General features: G+C 40.4%; 1 protein-coding gene across 3 annotated transcripts in view; it reads right to left on the reverse strand.

Moving 5' to 3' along the window:
* Positions 1-8,325: 8,325 nt before the first annotated feature.
* The window catches only part of LIMS1 (LIM zinc finger domain containing 1), a 132,769-nt gene continuing 126,829 nt past the window's right edge, over positions 8,326-14,265 (reverse strand). For 2 of the 3 annotated variants that reach the window (XM_056114646.1, XM_056114644.1), the window contains exons 8-11: positions 13,722-13,770; positions 12,057-12,132; positions 11,658-11,846; positions 8,688-8,781 (exon numbers count right to left, since the gene is read on the reverse strand). In XM_056114646.1, coding sequence (XP_055970621.1) covers positions 11,699-11,846; positions 12,057-12,132; positions 13,722-13,770 — 273 coding nt within the window. In that variant the 3' untranslated portion in view covers positions 8,688-8,781; positions 11,658-11,698. Of the gene's footprint in view, positions 8,782-11,657; positions 11,847-12,056; positions 12,133-13,721; positions 13,771-14,265 lie in introns of all 3 variants that reach the window. The other variant, XM_056114645.1, reaches the window with a different exon arrangement.

The raw sequence follows: 14,265 nt of genomic DNA on the forward strand, positions 1-14,265 counted from the left end.
GCAGGGTGCTTTAGTGAGACAATACACTCCAGGAAAGGGCAATTTCTCCCAACCACTGCATCCTGAGTTATCCTTTACCCAAGTCTGCAGCGTGCTTTACTGAGACAATACATTTCAGGAACAGTAAATACACCTGAATCCTGTCACACTTGGTTTAGAAAGAAGTTATGCCCTGTTCACTTTCCAAGTCCCCTCTCCCCCAGGTGCGAAGCAGCCAAGCAGTTTTACAGAAAGCAATGTTGCAAGTTAGCTGAAGCACGCAAAAATTTGATGCCCTAATATGGATTCTTTCACACCGTGTAATCCCATCGATGGCCAAGACCCAGAGACTATAAAACCCTGCTCCTAGAAGCGTGGTCGCAACATCTTATCTAGTTCTTACTCTGGAGAACCTGGCAGGCTACCAAAAGTATCCTTCCCACAGGGCAGAGTCTGGCAAACTCCCCGTGGCACATTCAATATGCCAAAACCCAGTAACAATGATGGGTCTCATTCTCCTGACCCTGATAGAGCCTCGAATGTGGCACTTTTTAAAATCTCAGGGCTAGGACGAAGGAGACGTTGGGTCTGCTCGAGGCAATCGATGAACAACAGGAAGACAGTGATACAGTGATACAGTTATTACATTGATTTCCTTTAAAATATCAGATCATCCTTGAACTCCCAGGATAAACACGACACGGTTGTGATTTGCTATTTTTATTCTAAAATGTGCACAATTAATTAAATACCACTTTAACATAAAAATTCAATTTAAGAATCATCCATAATCACCATGTTATGTAAAATGTATGTAAAAAAATATGCACTCATGACACTGAGGACTGCTCAGTGCCAAAGCATCTGTCTTAAAGGTAAGACTGGAAGTTGATCCTGCATACTGCCTCACATGCTCAGTGTTGTCTAGCATTACTGCTGTTTGGGGTCACAGGAAAGTCTATAAATTCTGATACACCACGAGTGCCAAAGCTACTGTCTGCAGCACTACCACCAGAGTGTAAGCAATGCAACTCAGGTGTGACGTTCTGTGGGCACCATGACTCTGTGTGAATACTGGAACCAGGTCCATGAAACCTGTATGTGTGAGATTCTTCTCCCTCCCTCCCTGCCCCCACACTCCCATCATCACAAAAGCAAAAGGAGAGAATGATAAAAACATTTTCATTACATTTCCCCCATCTTCTGAAAGCTTTTCTTTGCACGTTTTTGAGGACCCTGCCTGAGATTCTAGGTTCTCTCCCCCCCACCCCCCGACTTTCCCCTGTTGTTGCTTGTGATGACTGGGAGTTGCACCAAATCTGATTAGGTGGCACTTGCACACTTAGGGATCTCATAGCAGGTAAGGGTGCTTACAATCAGCCAAAGGGCTTGGGGAGATCTCCATGCTTCCTGTCTTGGGATCCCACCCTGCGGTGCTCAAAGCTCACTCCTGGGTCTGTGTTCAGGCGTCATTTCTGGTAGTGCTCAGGAGACCATTTGCTGGGCATCAAAGTGGGGTTGGCCACATGCCAGGCAAGCACTTTAACCCCTGTACTCTCCAGTCAGCCCATCCACTCTATTTTAAAGAACATTTGTATTGAGGTACCATGATTTACAAGTTACTCACTTTTCGTGGGCACATTATTCAGTAGCACATCTAACATGAGCCCCTTCACCTCCCCAGTATCCCAAGGACCCCTCCCTGCCTCCATGTAAGCTCAGATCTACAGACAAAACCTTCAGTTTTGATGACTTTGATGATTTGTTCTCTTACTATTTTTTTAAAAATAGTAAGATTAAGCTGACTGAAGCAGACATGAACTCCACATTACTTAATTTTTTTAAATTGAGTATCTGTGAGACAGGGCTAGAGCGATAGCACAGCGGTAGGGTGGGCGTTTGCCTTGCATGCAGCCAACATGGCCGACCCGAGTTCGATTCCTCCGCCCCTCTCGGAGAGCCCGGCAAGCTACCGAGAGTATTCGATATGCCAGACACAGTAACAACAAAGTCTCCGATGGAGACGTTACTGGGCCCGCTCGAGCAAATCGACGAACAACGGGAGGGCCTTTACCTTTTTACCTTTATCTGTGAGACATTACAAAGCTGTTCATGATTGGGTTTCAGTCACACAATGATCCAGCACCCATCCCTCCACCAGTGTACATTTCCCACCACCAATGTCCCCTGTTTCCCTTACACCATCTCCCAAACCGCCCCCCCCCAACCCCCAGGCTGCCTTCAGGGCAGGTACTTTTCTTTCTTTCTCTCCTTTTTCTTTTGTGCATTATGGCTTGCAATGCAGATACTAAGAGATCATGGTGTTTGTTCAGGGCTATTATTTTCATCAGGAAGATAAGGCTGCAGTAGCTTTTTAACGGGGTGGTAGCTATGGGGCTGGAGTGATAGCACAGCGAGTAGGGTGTTTGCCTTGCAAGCAGCCAACATGGCCGACCCGAGTTCGATTCCTCCGCCCCTCTCGGAGAGCATGGCAAGCTACCGAGAGTATCTCGCCCGCACGGCAAAGCCTGGCAAGCTCCCCGTGACGTATTCGATATGCCAGACACAGTAACAGCAAAGTCTCCAATGGAGACGTTACTGGGCCCGCTCGAACAAATCGATGAACAACGGGAGGACAGTGACAGTGACAGTGACAGCTTTGGGTGTGGAAGTGACTGCTGAGGCTTCTGGAAGTACAGGAAGGTCAGGGAGGGAACCCATCCCCACTCCGAGAAATCCTGGAGATCTCAGTCACGAAACACACATACCCAAAATTTCAGCAGATTATATCTTGGCGAGGTCTGTCCTGAGACAGTGGAGTCAGAAGTATGGCAGCGATTTTGGATTGTGGGAGCAAATGCCTACTGGGGGCTCTGCTTGGGCGGGCACCAAGCTAACCTGCCCCCCTCCAATTTACACCAGTCTGTTCAGCTTTGAGCAGGTCCAAGATTAACTGTAGCTTTTGATCTCTTTTGATATTTATGGGTCTCTGAAGCAAGACTGATAAATGATGGTTTGTGGGCATGGCTCCCACATACCTCTTTTGGGAAATTTGGTCCTGAGTTGTTGGGTCTGACCAGAGGCTCAGCGGCAATTTTGGAGTACCAGGAAGCCTGACGGCACCATCAGGATGCTGATGCACTTGCCCTGTGGGTACAGCTTGACCTGGTGGCAGCACTGAACCCCTTGTTATTTTTTTGGTCATATTTGGAATTTCTTTTTCTTTAATTATAAAGGTGGTGACACCTACACACATAGGTGAATAGAGCTAAATTACTGGAATTCCACAAAATTGTGAATCAATGATAAATTGATAAAGCAAGGATTTTTTTTCCAGAAACTCTTTACAGGCATATATAAGTGAAAAAAGTTATAATTCTTTTAATAAATTTTAAGATTTACATGAAATAGATAAATCATACAAATACAAAATTTAGTAAGAGTGAAGAATTAAGAAAAATTTAAGGGGAGAAATGGAATATGCCTCTAAAAGTATTAGTATGTGGGTTTTTTTGTTGGTTTCGTTTTTGGGCCACACCTGTTGGTGCTTATAGCTTATTTCTGAGGACCAAGAGGGATCACTCCTGCTGGGCTCAGGGGACCAATTAGGGGGTTGGGTATTGAACCCAGGTTGGCTGAGTGTAAGGCAAGCACCTCACCCGCTGTACTATGGCTTCAGCCCACAAGTGTGTATTATCCCAAAAAGGGAATATTGACTTAGAAAATATATATATACTGCTCAAGTGTCAGCATTAATAACGATTGTAATAGAATTATATATGGATGTAAAAAACATCTGATCAGATATGTAATATTCAATACAAATAAAATGTAATTTGTTACTGTGAATGTATAAAATTCCTTTGCAGGATAGTGGTAAATGAATCTTTCCTATCTAGTAGAGGGCAACAATAAGCACCATGATTGATTACCATACTCAAAACCCAGTACTGAGGAATTTGTTTTGACTCTTTAAAAAAAAACTCCTTTAAAGTTTCTTGCAAAACTGGTTTCAAGGAAATAAATTCCCTGAACTATTTGCCTGTCCCGAAGCTCTTTGTAGTTTCTTCAAATCAGAATGAAAATCTAGCTGGACAGAGTATTCTTGGTGAGGTGTTGTTCATTGAATTTTTGTGCTACCTCCTTCCATTCTTTTCTTACAGTCTCATTTGATAGATCTGCTGGGAACCTTATGGGCTTTCCTTTATATGTCAAGTTGCTTTTTAGTTCTTGCTGCTTTTAGTATCTTATCTTTGGATTTTGTCATTTTGAGTACAATGTATCTTGGAGTTTTCCTATTCTTCTGGTCCCTTGGGTCTTGGTACCTGTATTCCTCAACTCTGGGAAATTGTTATCTATGATTTCTGCAATTATTGCTTCTTCATTGAATTTGCTTTCTTATTCTTTGGGAACTCTGATTATTCTGATATTGTTCCTTTTGAACTCATCCCATAGTACTCTGGTATGTTGTTTATTTATTTTCAAACTATTTCCCACCTTCTGCTCTTGTATAATGGGGTTCTCAATCTCAAGAGTATCTTGATCTTTTTCTAAACTGATGCTGATCTGCTCCTCAGTCTATTGAGTTTTTTTTTTTTTAATTCAATATCACCCACCATACTCTATTTCTGCTTGTAACTTTCTCATTTAAGCACTCATACTTTCTTGTGCTTGGCTTGACTACCTGTGCCATTGTTTCTTTGAGCACATAAAACATTCTCATAATGATATTAATGTCACCATCTGAGAATATATTGGGACGGTTGATCTTGGCTGGTACCTTCAAGACTCAAATCAGACTCTTCACTTCCTCAGTATACAAGGAACTCACAACTTTTTGAGTTATTTCAGCTGCCACATCGCAGATGTGACACATTGAAGCTAAAAAAACCTCAAAAGGACATATTTAAATTACTATGAAACTCCTCTACTGGAATTGTCATAAGGATTAAACGGTGTACTGAGTTCCTACACCAATTTCTACCGAGGATGTGCTTATTCTAACAGGTAATCTTCACCATGAACATGTGTCTGAGAATATAATTCAAATTCTAACACTATCTACCCAGGTCTTGAGAGATGGCCTAGGGGATCATGCAATACTGGTTATCAAATCTGGGTCGCCTGCATGCAAAACAAGTGTTCCAGATTGTTATCTATACCTAGCCCTACTGAACATATTAAAAAAAAAACTACATATAGTAGAGTTTAAAACAACTTTTGTAGGATCCAGGGAGATAGCTCAAAGGGTTTGAGCACATATTTTGCAAACTGGAGGCCCCAGTTTAATCACCAACACCACATGGTCCCTCAAGCACTGCTGGAAGCAACCGCAAGCACCACCGGTAAGGCCCTTGCACATATATATATATATATATATTTAATTGTGTGTTCAACTTTTCTTTTCTAATTAAAGAAATGTGATTTACAAAGTTATTTATAGTTGAGTTTTGCATATAATATTTCAACACCAATCCCACCACTGTCAACTTCCCTCCACCAGTGTTCCCATATTTCACTGCCACCTCAAAGCCATCCCACTCCCCTTTCAACTCGACAGGCACATTACAAAGTTTCAGTGATTGCTTTCCTTTTTTTTTTTTTTCATGGAAAACAGTCCTACATTTTCATAGTTCTGGATCAAAGACTCTTAAATTAAACAACAGCAGATTATTTTTCATAGCTGTCAACATTTATTTATTAAGCACCAGAAGTATACTGAGATGGCTGCTATATTAAAAAAAAACAATAACACATTTATCAATAGTAAGTGTCCCTGCCATTGAGCTTACAATCTAAAATAAAATACACTGAGAATACTGTAAGCCTATCTAAAAATGTCTTTAAAATTAAAAATTTTGGCAAATAAATGAGAAAAATATCTATCATTTCAGATACAATGTCAAAAAAATCTTTAAACACAACCTGAAGAATGTTTAACTTGTACCAGGATATTCCCTTAATTATATTAGGCTTGGTAAGAAAAAGAGCACTTAGAAGTTGAGTATGAAGAATTTTCAAAATTTCTATGTAAGACTTTAATCAAAGTCCTACAAAACAAGCCTGAGTTTTTCTATACCAGGATAGCCCCTGAAAAATAGTACCAACTAAATCAAGTTTGTCTTCTATTCTACTTGTAACATTTTCTTTTCTTCAACATTTTCTTTTCTTCCTCCTTTCTCACATATAAGGGCTCTAATGATATTACTATGAAGGGAGAAAGTGCTGCAAAGAGAAAAAAAAATGCCCAGAAATATATGAGGCTTAGCAAGCTGAATTTCTAAGCTTTTGGTTCCTAGTTTCCAAGACGGTGATTGGAGATAGTGGCGGGACATGTGGCTACACGAGGCCTGGCTCTGTGAGCTCCAGGATCACACAGCTCTGGTGAGGCCATTCATGAATACAGGTGAATGGCTGCTTTCCTATTCCATATTTTGGTAAAAGGACATTTAATAATTTAGTATCAAACTTTCCTAAATTGCAAACTCTGCACTACTCATCTATGCTCATAATATAATATTTAGTGAACATTTTCAGGGTCTGCATTGTTAGTTATACAGAAGCAAAGGCACACTGAAGGATACGACTATCAAAGACAAACTGGAGCACATATAATCTTAAACTTTATCTGATGACTTTTCAATCATTATTATTCTTTAAACTCTAAAAGAACACTAAAAGTTGGTTTGAAGCTATCTGAAAGCCAAATTTCAGATTTATTCTATAAAGCACATGCATAATCTTTAAAAAAAATACATACTTGCAAATATTTTAACGGCAGAGTGGTAAGCAGAATCCTGAGATTTTTTTTCATGGTAAAACCACTTACAGACAATTAAAAAACAAATAATTTTTTCCTTAGAAATCTATCTGAACAACTTTCTTTTAGATAATGTAACAGCAGCAAATTTGAAAAATGTTCCCCAAATCTGCTTTGCATACAAATGTATAAAGAATGGTCCAGAAACTTTGTAAAGTAGAATAATTCATGACCTTTGAACTAAAATTGACACTACTTCCAATATAAAAGTATTTTTATATTTTTCAGTTATAGGAAATAAAATTCACTAGATTGGAAATAACTTGAAACATATATCAAGATAAATTTTATCTATTAAGATAACAGGAAGACACTTCTATGTGTTTTCCCAAAAAGGGAAAAAATTTTTGTTACTGTTTTTGGGCAACACCCAGCAGTGCTTGGGAGTCACTCCTAGCAGAGCGTCAAGTACCAGAGAGCCTGTGTTCAGTCCTTTGAGATACTTTTTTGGCCCCAAGCTTTAAAAAATAATAACCATAGTTGTAATAAATGAATTTCAGTTTATAAACCTAAGTGCACTTATTATCAACTATTATAGGAAATGGCTAGGATTCTTGATTAAAGTATGTTTTTGCAAGACAAGGCAAGTCTGATTTATATAAATCATAAGTATTAGCATGACTTAAAGGCAATGACCAATTCATATACATTCATTTTTTAAAATGATACATTCCAATTTATATATAATTTTGTATTCTAGTTTAAGACTACTTCTTAATCACAAGCTTAGAAGCAAAATTGCTGTTATATATTAAAAAATACTTCATTTATCAATATTGTATACTGTATTCTCAAATGCCTAATAGGTACTTTTTTGGGGGCGGCATACCTGGCAGTGCTCAGGGGTTACTCCTGGCAGTGCTCAGGAGATTATATAGAATGCCGGGTATTAAACCCAGTTGGACAAGAGCAAGGCAAGCATCTTATCCACTGTAATCTCTCTCTGCCCCAGCAAGTACTTTTTTACACAAAATTTTAAAAAGCATACTATTATCTAGCTGTAACTGTTGCAAAGTAATTGTATAAAAGCAGTTCACAAGAATAATATATAAAACTAAGCATAATAATTATTGCATTTAATAACAGATACCCCATAAAGGTCAAGTAGCTTTGAATATACTTGTTTCTTAGTAATATGTATGTTCATATTACATCTTAAGATTCTGTAAGAGGGCCAGGAAGATTGAAAGGGGCTAAGTCACTTGCTTTGCATAGGCTGATTCTGGTTGGATATCCAGCACTGTTAGTAAACTCAGAGCATGAGGCAGAAGTAGCCCCTGAATATTACTGGGTGTGGCCCCAAGTCAAACACAAAGAAGAGATGTAGCTACGGGCTCCTTCCCTATCTCAGGCTGCCTCCCGCACTCCCCTCTGCAGAAGTCTCCACTCTCTTCCCTCCGGACCCTAGGGCAGCCTCTCTTTTTCGTCCCTCATATTGCTCTAAAGAAGTTTCTTGAAATAAAACAATGTTACTTCATTGAAAAAAAAAAAACAGTCTGCAAGATATTTTCTTTTCAGTTATTCCCCCCCAAAATTCCCTCCAGTAGTAGTTTAAATATTCTTTTGATTATAAAGTTCAATATTGTTAAATTTATCTGAGTCATATAAAAGCTGATTCATTTCAAAGGTTATATTTAATTTTTGAACCTTAATTAAAACAGCATTTAGCCATGTGTTGTTTCTATGAAGTGTCAACAAGTTAAGAGGGGTTACTAACAAAGGCAAAATTTAATTTCATGAAGATTTGAACTTGTTTACCATGTTTTAAATAATTACAAACTTGAGATAAAGCTTTAGTAAGGTTGGATCAATCAAATAATGTTGGGAATCTCTTATCTTTACATTGAAAAAAATATATAAAATGAAGTTATTTTCTTCCTAAGGTCTCAGCTAGTTTCTTAAGTCTTTTCTTCAACTCCAATGGAAATTTTTCATAGCACTTCTTACAGACTGGCTTCATGTCAAACTCCACAAATTTATTCCTAAAACAATGAAGAAATTAGTGAAAATGTATTCAACACAGATGTAAATGCGATAGGAAGTAACTATGTTAGCAAAATACTACACTCCTAATCTAAATTCTTGTCCTTGGGGGCTGGAGCGATAGTACAGTGGGGAGGGCATTTGCCTTGCACACAGCCAACCTGGGTTCAATTCCCAGCATCCCATATGGTCCCTCGAGCCAGGAGTAACCCCTGTGCATTGCCGGGTGTTACCCAAAAAGAAAAAAAAAATTCTTGCCCTTGTGGCAGATGTAAAAAGTCCACATTATTTGAAAAACAAAAACAAAAACAAAAAACCCAAAAAAACAAAAAATGGAAAAACTACCCTTGTAAAGTGGTCTTCTTCCTCTGTAATACAGAATGTTTATTACATTTCAGTCAATGCTAAGTGTACAGGAAATGTAATGTATAGATGATTTAGAGGTACAGGGATGTAGCTCAGGGCAAAGCACATGCCTTGCATAATTAAGTCCTAAATTCCATCACTAGTATCAAAAAATGAATGAATTCAGTTTAGGTAAGTTAATAATTTTGTTTATGGGCTGTGAGAGCTCAGGAATCACACCTGGTGCTCCGGGGACTATATGGGGTGCCAGGAATTGAACCCAGATTAGTTGTGCAAGGCAAGTGACTTAACCCTGTACGTAATAACTCTCAAGCACTATGTAAATAATTGTTCTTTAACGTGTTCTCATAGTACTTTAAACTATGTTTGACTGTGGGTCAGAGATAGTATAGCAGGTAAGGTCTTTGCCTTGCACAGAGCTGATTTGCCAAATATGGTCCCTTGAACCAGGGATGATCCCTGAGCACAGAGCCAGGAGTAAGCCCTGAGCACCTGCAGGCTCTGGGACCAAATAGAAAAACAAAAGAAAAATTATTTTATTCAGTGATAAGGAAAGAACTGTAATTCTCTAATTTGAATTTTTTTCTTTCTTTCTTGAAGGCAAAGTGATCTTAGAATTTTCTATTTGGGAGCTAAGATGTTTCAGCTTTACTGGAATAAAATGGTTTGCCTCCCAAACCCAACAAAACTTACCTTGAAATTCATCTTAAATCACAGTGGATTATTTGGGTTTACAGAAATATGTTTGGGAATCCTTAAACCACACCCTGAGAAGCACATAAGTAGGCATTCTATCGACATGCTCTACATACAGCAAAGATACCAGATGTCTTATTGTATATATTAGCTGGTCTTCGCTTAGAAAACGAAGCATGCTGAAAACATAGAATTTAGAAAGGGAACTTCAAATGATCACTAAGGGGCCCAGAGTCATGCCAGCAGCTAATCTGGCCAGGTGCTCCAATGTCCTGGCAGAGAAGCAGTGCTGGGGATCCAACTCAGCTTCTCGTGTTGCAAGGCATGCACCTTAACCACTATTTCTCTTGTCCTCCCCTAAAATATTTTAGGGAGGGACCAGAGAGATAGTACAGGGTTAAGACACCTGCCTAGCCTTTGCCTGAGACCATGACCTTGTGTGAATCCTGGTTCTGTACGTGGTTCCCCAAAGCTGTCAGACGTGGCCCTGGAGCACAGAGCAGCACAGGGTGTGATGTTGTTGCAAACCAACATCAAACACTTGGCTTGATGCCCACGCCCAAGTTCCCTGTGCAATGAGGCAATAGTGGGGGGCAGGGAGGAAGGAACGAAGGGAGGGAGGGAGGAAGGAAGGGAGGGAGAAAGGAAGAAAGGAGGGGGGAAGGAAGGGAGGAAGGGAGAAAGGAAGAGACAAAGCAAGGGAGGGAGGGAGTAGGAAGGGAGAGGAGGAGGGGATCCAGGGAAGGAGAGGGGGAGGGAGCAAGGGAGGAAAAGTAGGGAGGAGAGAGGCAGTACAGGGGTACAGTGCTGGACCTGCTTTGATCCTCAGCAGCATATATGGCTCAGCAGGCATTGCCAGAAGTGATCAATCCCTGAGACCAGCTGGTGTGGTCCTCCCCCACCCCTCAAAAATTTTGAAAAGCTAAAATGAAGATTTTAAAAGTGCCATTATTAGACAAAAATACTCTAAATTTTTGTAGTATCTAGCAAGAGGATGAAATTCTTTCAACTGAAACAAGTTAAAAAGAAAAGGCCTCCAAGTATGCTGGGAGAGTGCTAAGTGGGCCGAGGGCATGTTCTGTCCGTGGAAGTCCAGGCTTTGCCTGGCACCTGTACTGAACCGAGCATGCCATGTACCTGGGGATGGCCACCAAGTACTGCCAGGTGTGGTCCCAAACCAACCAACCGACCAAGCAGCCTGAAAGGAACACGGGAACACAGAGGCTGGAGAAGGGGCGTGATACGCATACTCTGTGTGCAGGAGGCCTGGGCCAGACCCAGCAGCACATGGTTCTCTCAGTACCCGGGAAGAGCGATCCCTCGAAATGATGCAGAACCAAGAAAAGGTGAAGTGGTTACAGACTAGGGAAAAGAAAGTATAAGCAGCACTAAGATGAAACTTATTTATTTAAGCTTTCTGGTTGATTTGTGCCTACACCCAGTGTGGGGTTGGGGTGCTACTCTCGGCATAGTGCTCAGGTTCCATGGTTTCTTGCAATGCTCCACTGGGGACTCTGTGGGGTCAGAGACAGATTCTAGGGCTTTGTCTTGGGGTTATCAGCCCTGTTCTCTGACTCGATTTGGGGAGCTGCACTTGGCAGTGGCTCTGGAATGGCTCCTGTGAGTGGTGCTGGGGTCTGAAGCATAGAAGCAGGCACCTTAACTCCCGGACTATTTCTCCAGCCCCTGTACATTTATCAATTAGGTCAAAGGATCAACGCTTTTCAGGTTAAATACTTATATCTCAACTTAGGATACTAATACATGCTAAGAAGAAAAAAGGCAAAAGACAGAAACATTGTCAAAGACTAACCAAAGAAAGTGGTGAAAGTGCTGACAGAGGGACAGACAAGTTTACAGACAGACTGGCTTTTTCTTTTTCTGCTTGTCCTTATCCTTTGTTTCTCTCTCTCGTTTGGCAAGTCGCCTTTTAAATTCTTCTGGCATTTTCTCATAACAGTGCTTGCAGACTGGTTTTAGATCAATCTCAACAAACTTATCCCTTTGAGTAAGACAAAGAAAGAATACAAGAAAGAATAGAGAATAATTAAAGAAATAGCTTTTATTTAGAAGAATTGAAAAGAAAGAAATGAGAACCCACATTAATTCTCCTTTAAAACTCTCCTAAAATATTTTTAACTTAATATAAAAAAAATAGTAGCCCAAAGTTTTCAATTTTAGTATTCACAGTGGACAAAAACTGTAGACTTACTTGAGTGTCAATTTAGTGTTACAGGTAGAACAGGCAAAACAGTTCACACACCAGGCCTTATTAAGAGCAGAGACCACTAGTGGAAGAGGAAAGACATCAGATTAGACAAAATGCTATATCACAAAGAAAATGCAGAGGCATTTTTAAATCTAAAATAGAAACAAAGTTATTTCTATCACATTTGGAGGAGGTCAAAAGGTTAATGTGAAAAATAATCAGTTTATTTTTCAAAAGTCAGTGCCATTAATGTTTACTGAATTTACTGAATGTATTAAGATCCTGATACCCATTATTAAAAGTACACAATCTGAGCATTTATGTCTTCCATACGGGTAGGAGGAGATTACTACTGCCCTTTCAACCCTTTACTTATTACATTTTCCCACCTGTCCTTGAACATCCTAGGAGTTATTATGATGTTTTTACACAAAATCTTGTATTTTCTTTCACTCCTGTGAATGCTGCCATGTATACTTAACACACCCTTCTGACATGCTCTTCTGTCTTTCTTACAAGCATTCTCTATTACCTTTTTGTCCCTATAGCTGCTGGCCCTTCACAGAAACATGTACCAGATAAGCAATTAAAAAAAGAAAAAGCCAGATGTAAATTTCTTTACTTCAACAATGCTGAAAAAAAAAAACAAACGCATTCAGTAGAGGTGGGCAGGGATATAGCTCAATGGAAAGCCAAGTACTTGCCCTGTAGCTCTCTGGCTTGATCCGTGGCACCAAAAATACTCCCCAAATCCCAAAATCTTCCTTGGATGGCTTCTTTTACCTAGCAACTGTCTTGTGTAGAAGGGAGTAAACTTTTATTTTCAATGACACTGAAGACTGCTTTCCTGAATCAATTCTTTTGTAAACTGCAGACGGGCAAAATTTCAAAAAGTACTTCCTGAGTTTCCATGAAGATGGCTAAAACAGAAATGTTTTAAACTGTGCCAGGAAGTTTCTGGAAGAATTGTGCTAGCAACTATTAATAAACACAGCTGCTTCCTTTCTATCCAAGTCAGTAACCCTGCCTAATTATTACAGTACAAGTGTCCTAAGTGTCCTAAGTCCTAGCTATGTTTACAGATAACTGCTAGTTTTAGCATCTGCCAGGTTCCAAGGAGACTCTTCCTAGCCACCACAGTAGACTGAATTGTTCCTGGTCAACACTGCTCTGTAGCTTCCAAGTTAGATAAAGATAACACCAGGAAATCAAACACAGAGACCTCTCAGGTCAGTAAGGAACAAGTCCCACAGTTATGACCACAACAACCCTATGGCCCTGGCCTGACGTCTTATCACACACGAGTCTGACCCGAGCTCTGCTAGCATGCCAGGGTGGCCCCGTAGGTCCAGTGCAGAGCACTGAAGTGGAAGCTAGGCTGGCAGAGTATCCTGTGGAACAGCCCAGTCTCCATCCAGCATTGCTTTCTCCACCAAAAAGGGAGAAAGTACTAGATCGTACAACTTCAACAATGATCCTCTTTCAGTGCTCATACTGCATACACATTTCATGTGCTTGCTTCTGTGAGAGGGGAGCACTCCCAGTGGTGCTCAGGGGCCCCTCATCGTACCTCGGGGGTCTGACGGTGGCCACCTGTAGGCACCGCATGCGCACTAGCCCTTCACGCCCTCACCCAGGCTGCCACAGGAAGTTGCAAAAGATACTTACCATCACCTTCTATAACACGATTGCAATGGAAGCAAACATCACCAAATAGCTGAAAAAATTTAAAAAGTGGTAAAAATTTAAGATGTGTTAAATTTTCCTTCTGGCAGTATCAAAACTGAATCCAGGGTTGATTGATCCCAACATGCGAGGCAAGTCTACCACTGAGCCATATCCCAACTCAAAAAACTAAAGTTTCAGAAACAAGAAACACTTAATATAATTTTAGTTCACACCACTTTAAACATATATATATATACAACACCCCCACCCCACCAAACAAGCAAACAAACTCCCAAACAAACAGCTGGTTATGACAAGAGAAAATTAGCAATAATTCATTGATTTTTTTTTTTTGGCACACTTGCTGGTGTTCAGGAGCTACTCAGGGGATGGTTTGAGGACCAAAAGGGGTGCTAGGACCAAGTCGGGTGGGATGCAGAGAGTCTGCACCTTAATCCCTTTACTATCTTTCTACAGCCCTCTGTCTCCCTGTTCTGGCAGGCAGGGGGGAGGTGCAGTGCTCTGGCCACTGTACACAGCATCT

This window comes from Sorex fumeus, unplaced genomic scaffold (genome assembly GCF_029834395.1).
Source record: "Sorex fumeus unplaced genomic scaffold, SorFum_2.1 ptg000026l, whole genome shotgun sequence".
Classification (NCBI taxonomy): Eukaryota; Metazoa; Chordata; class Mammalia; order Eulipotyphla; family Soricidae; genus Sorex; species Sorex fumeus.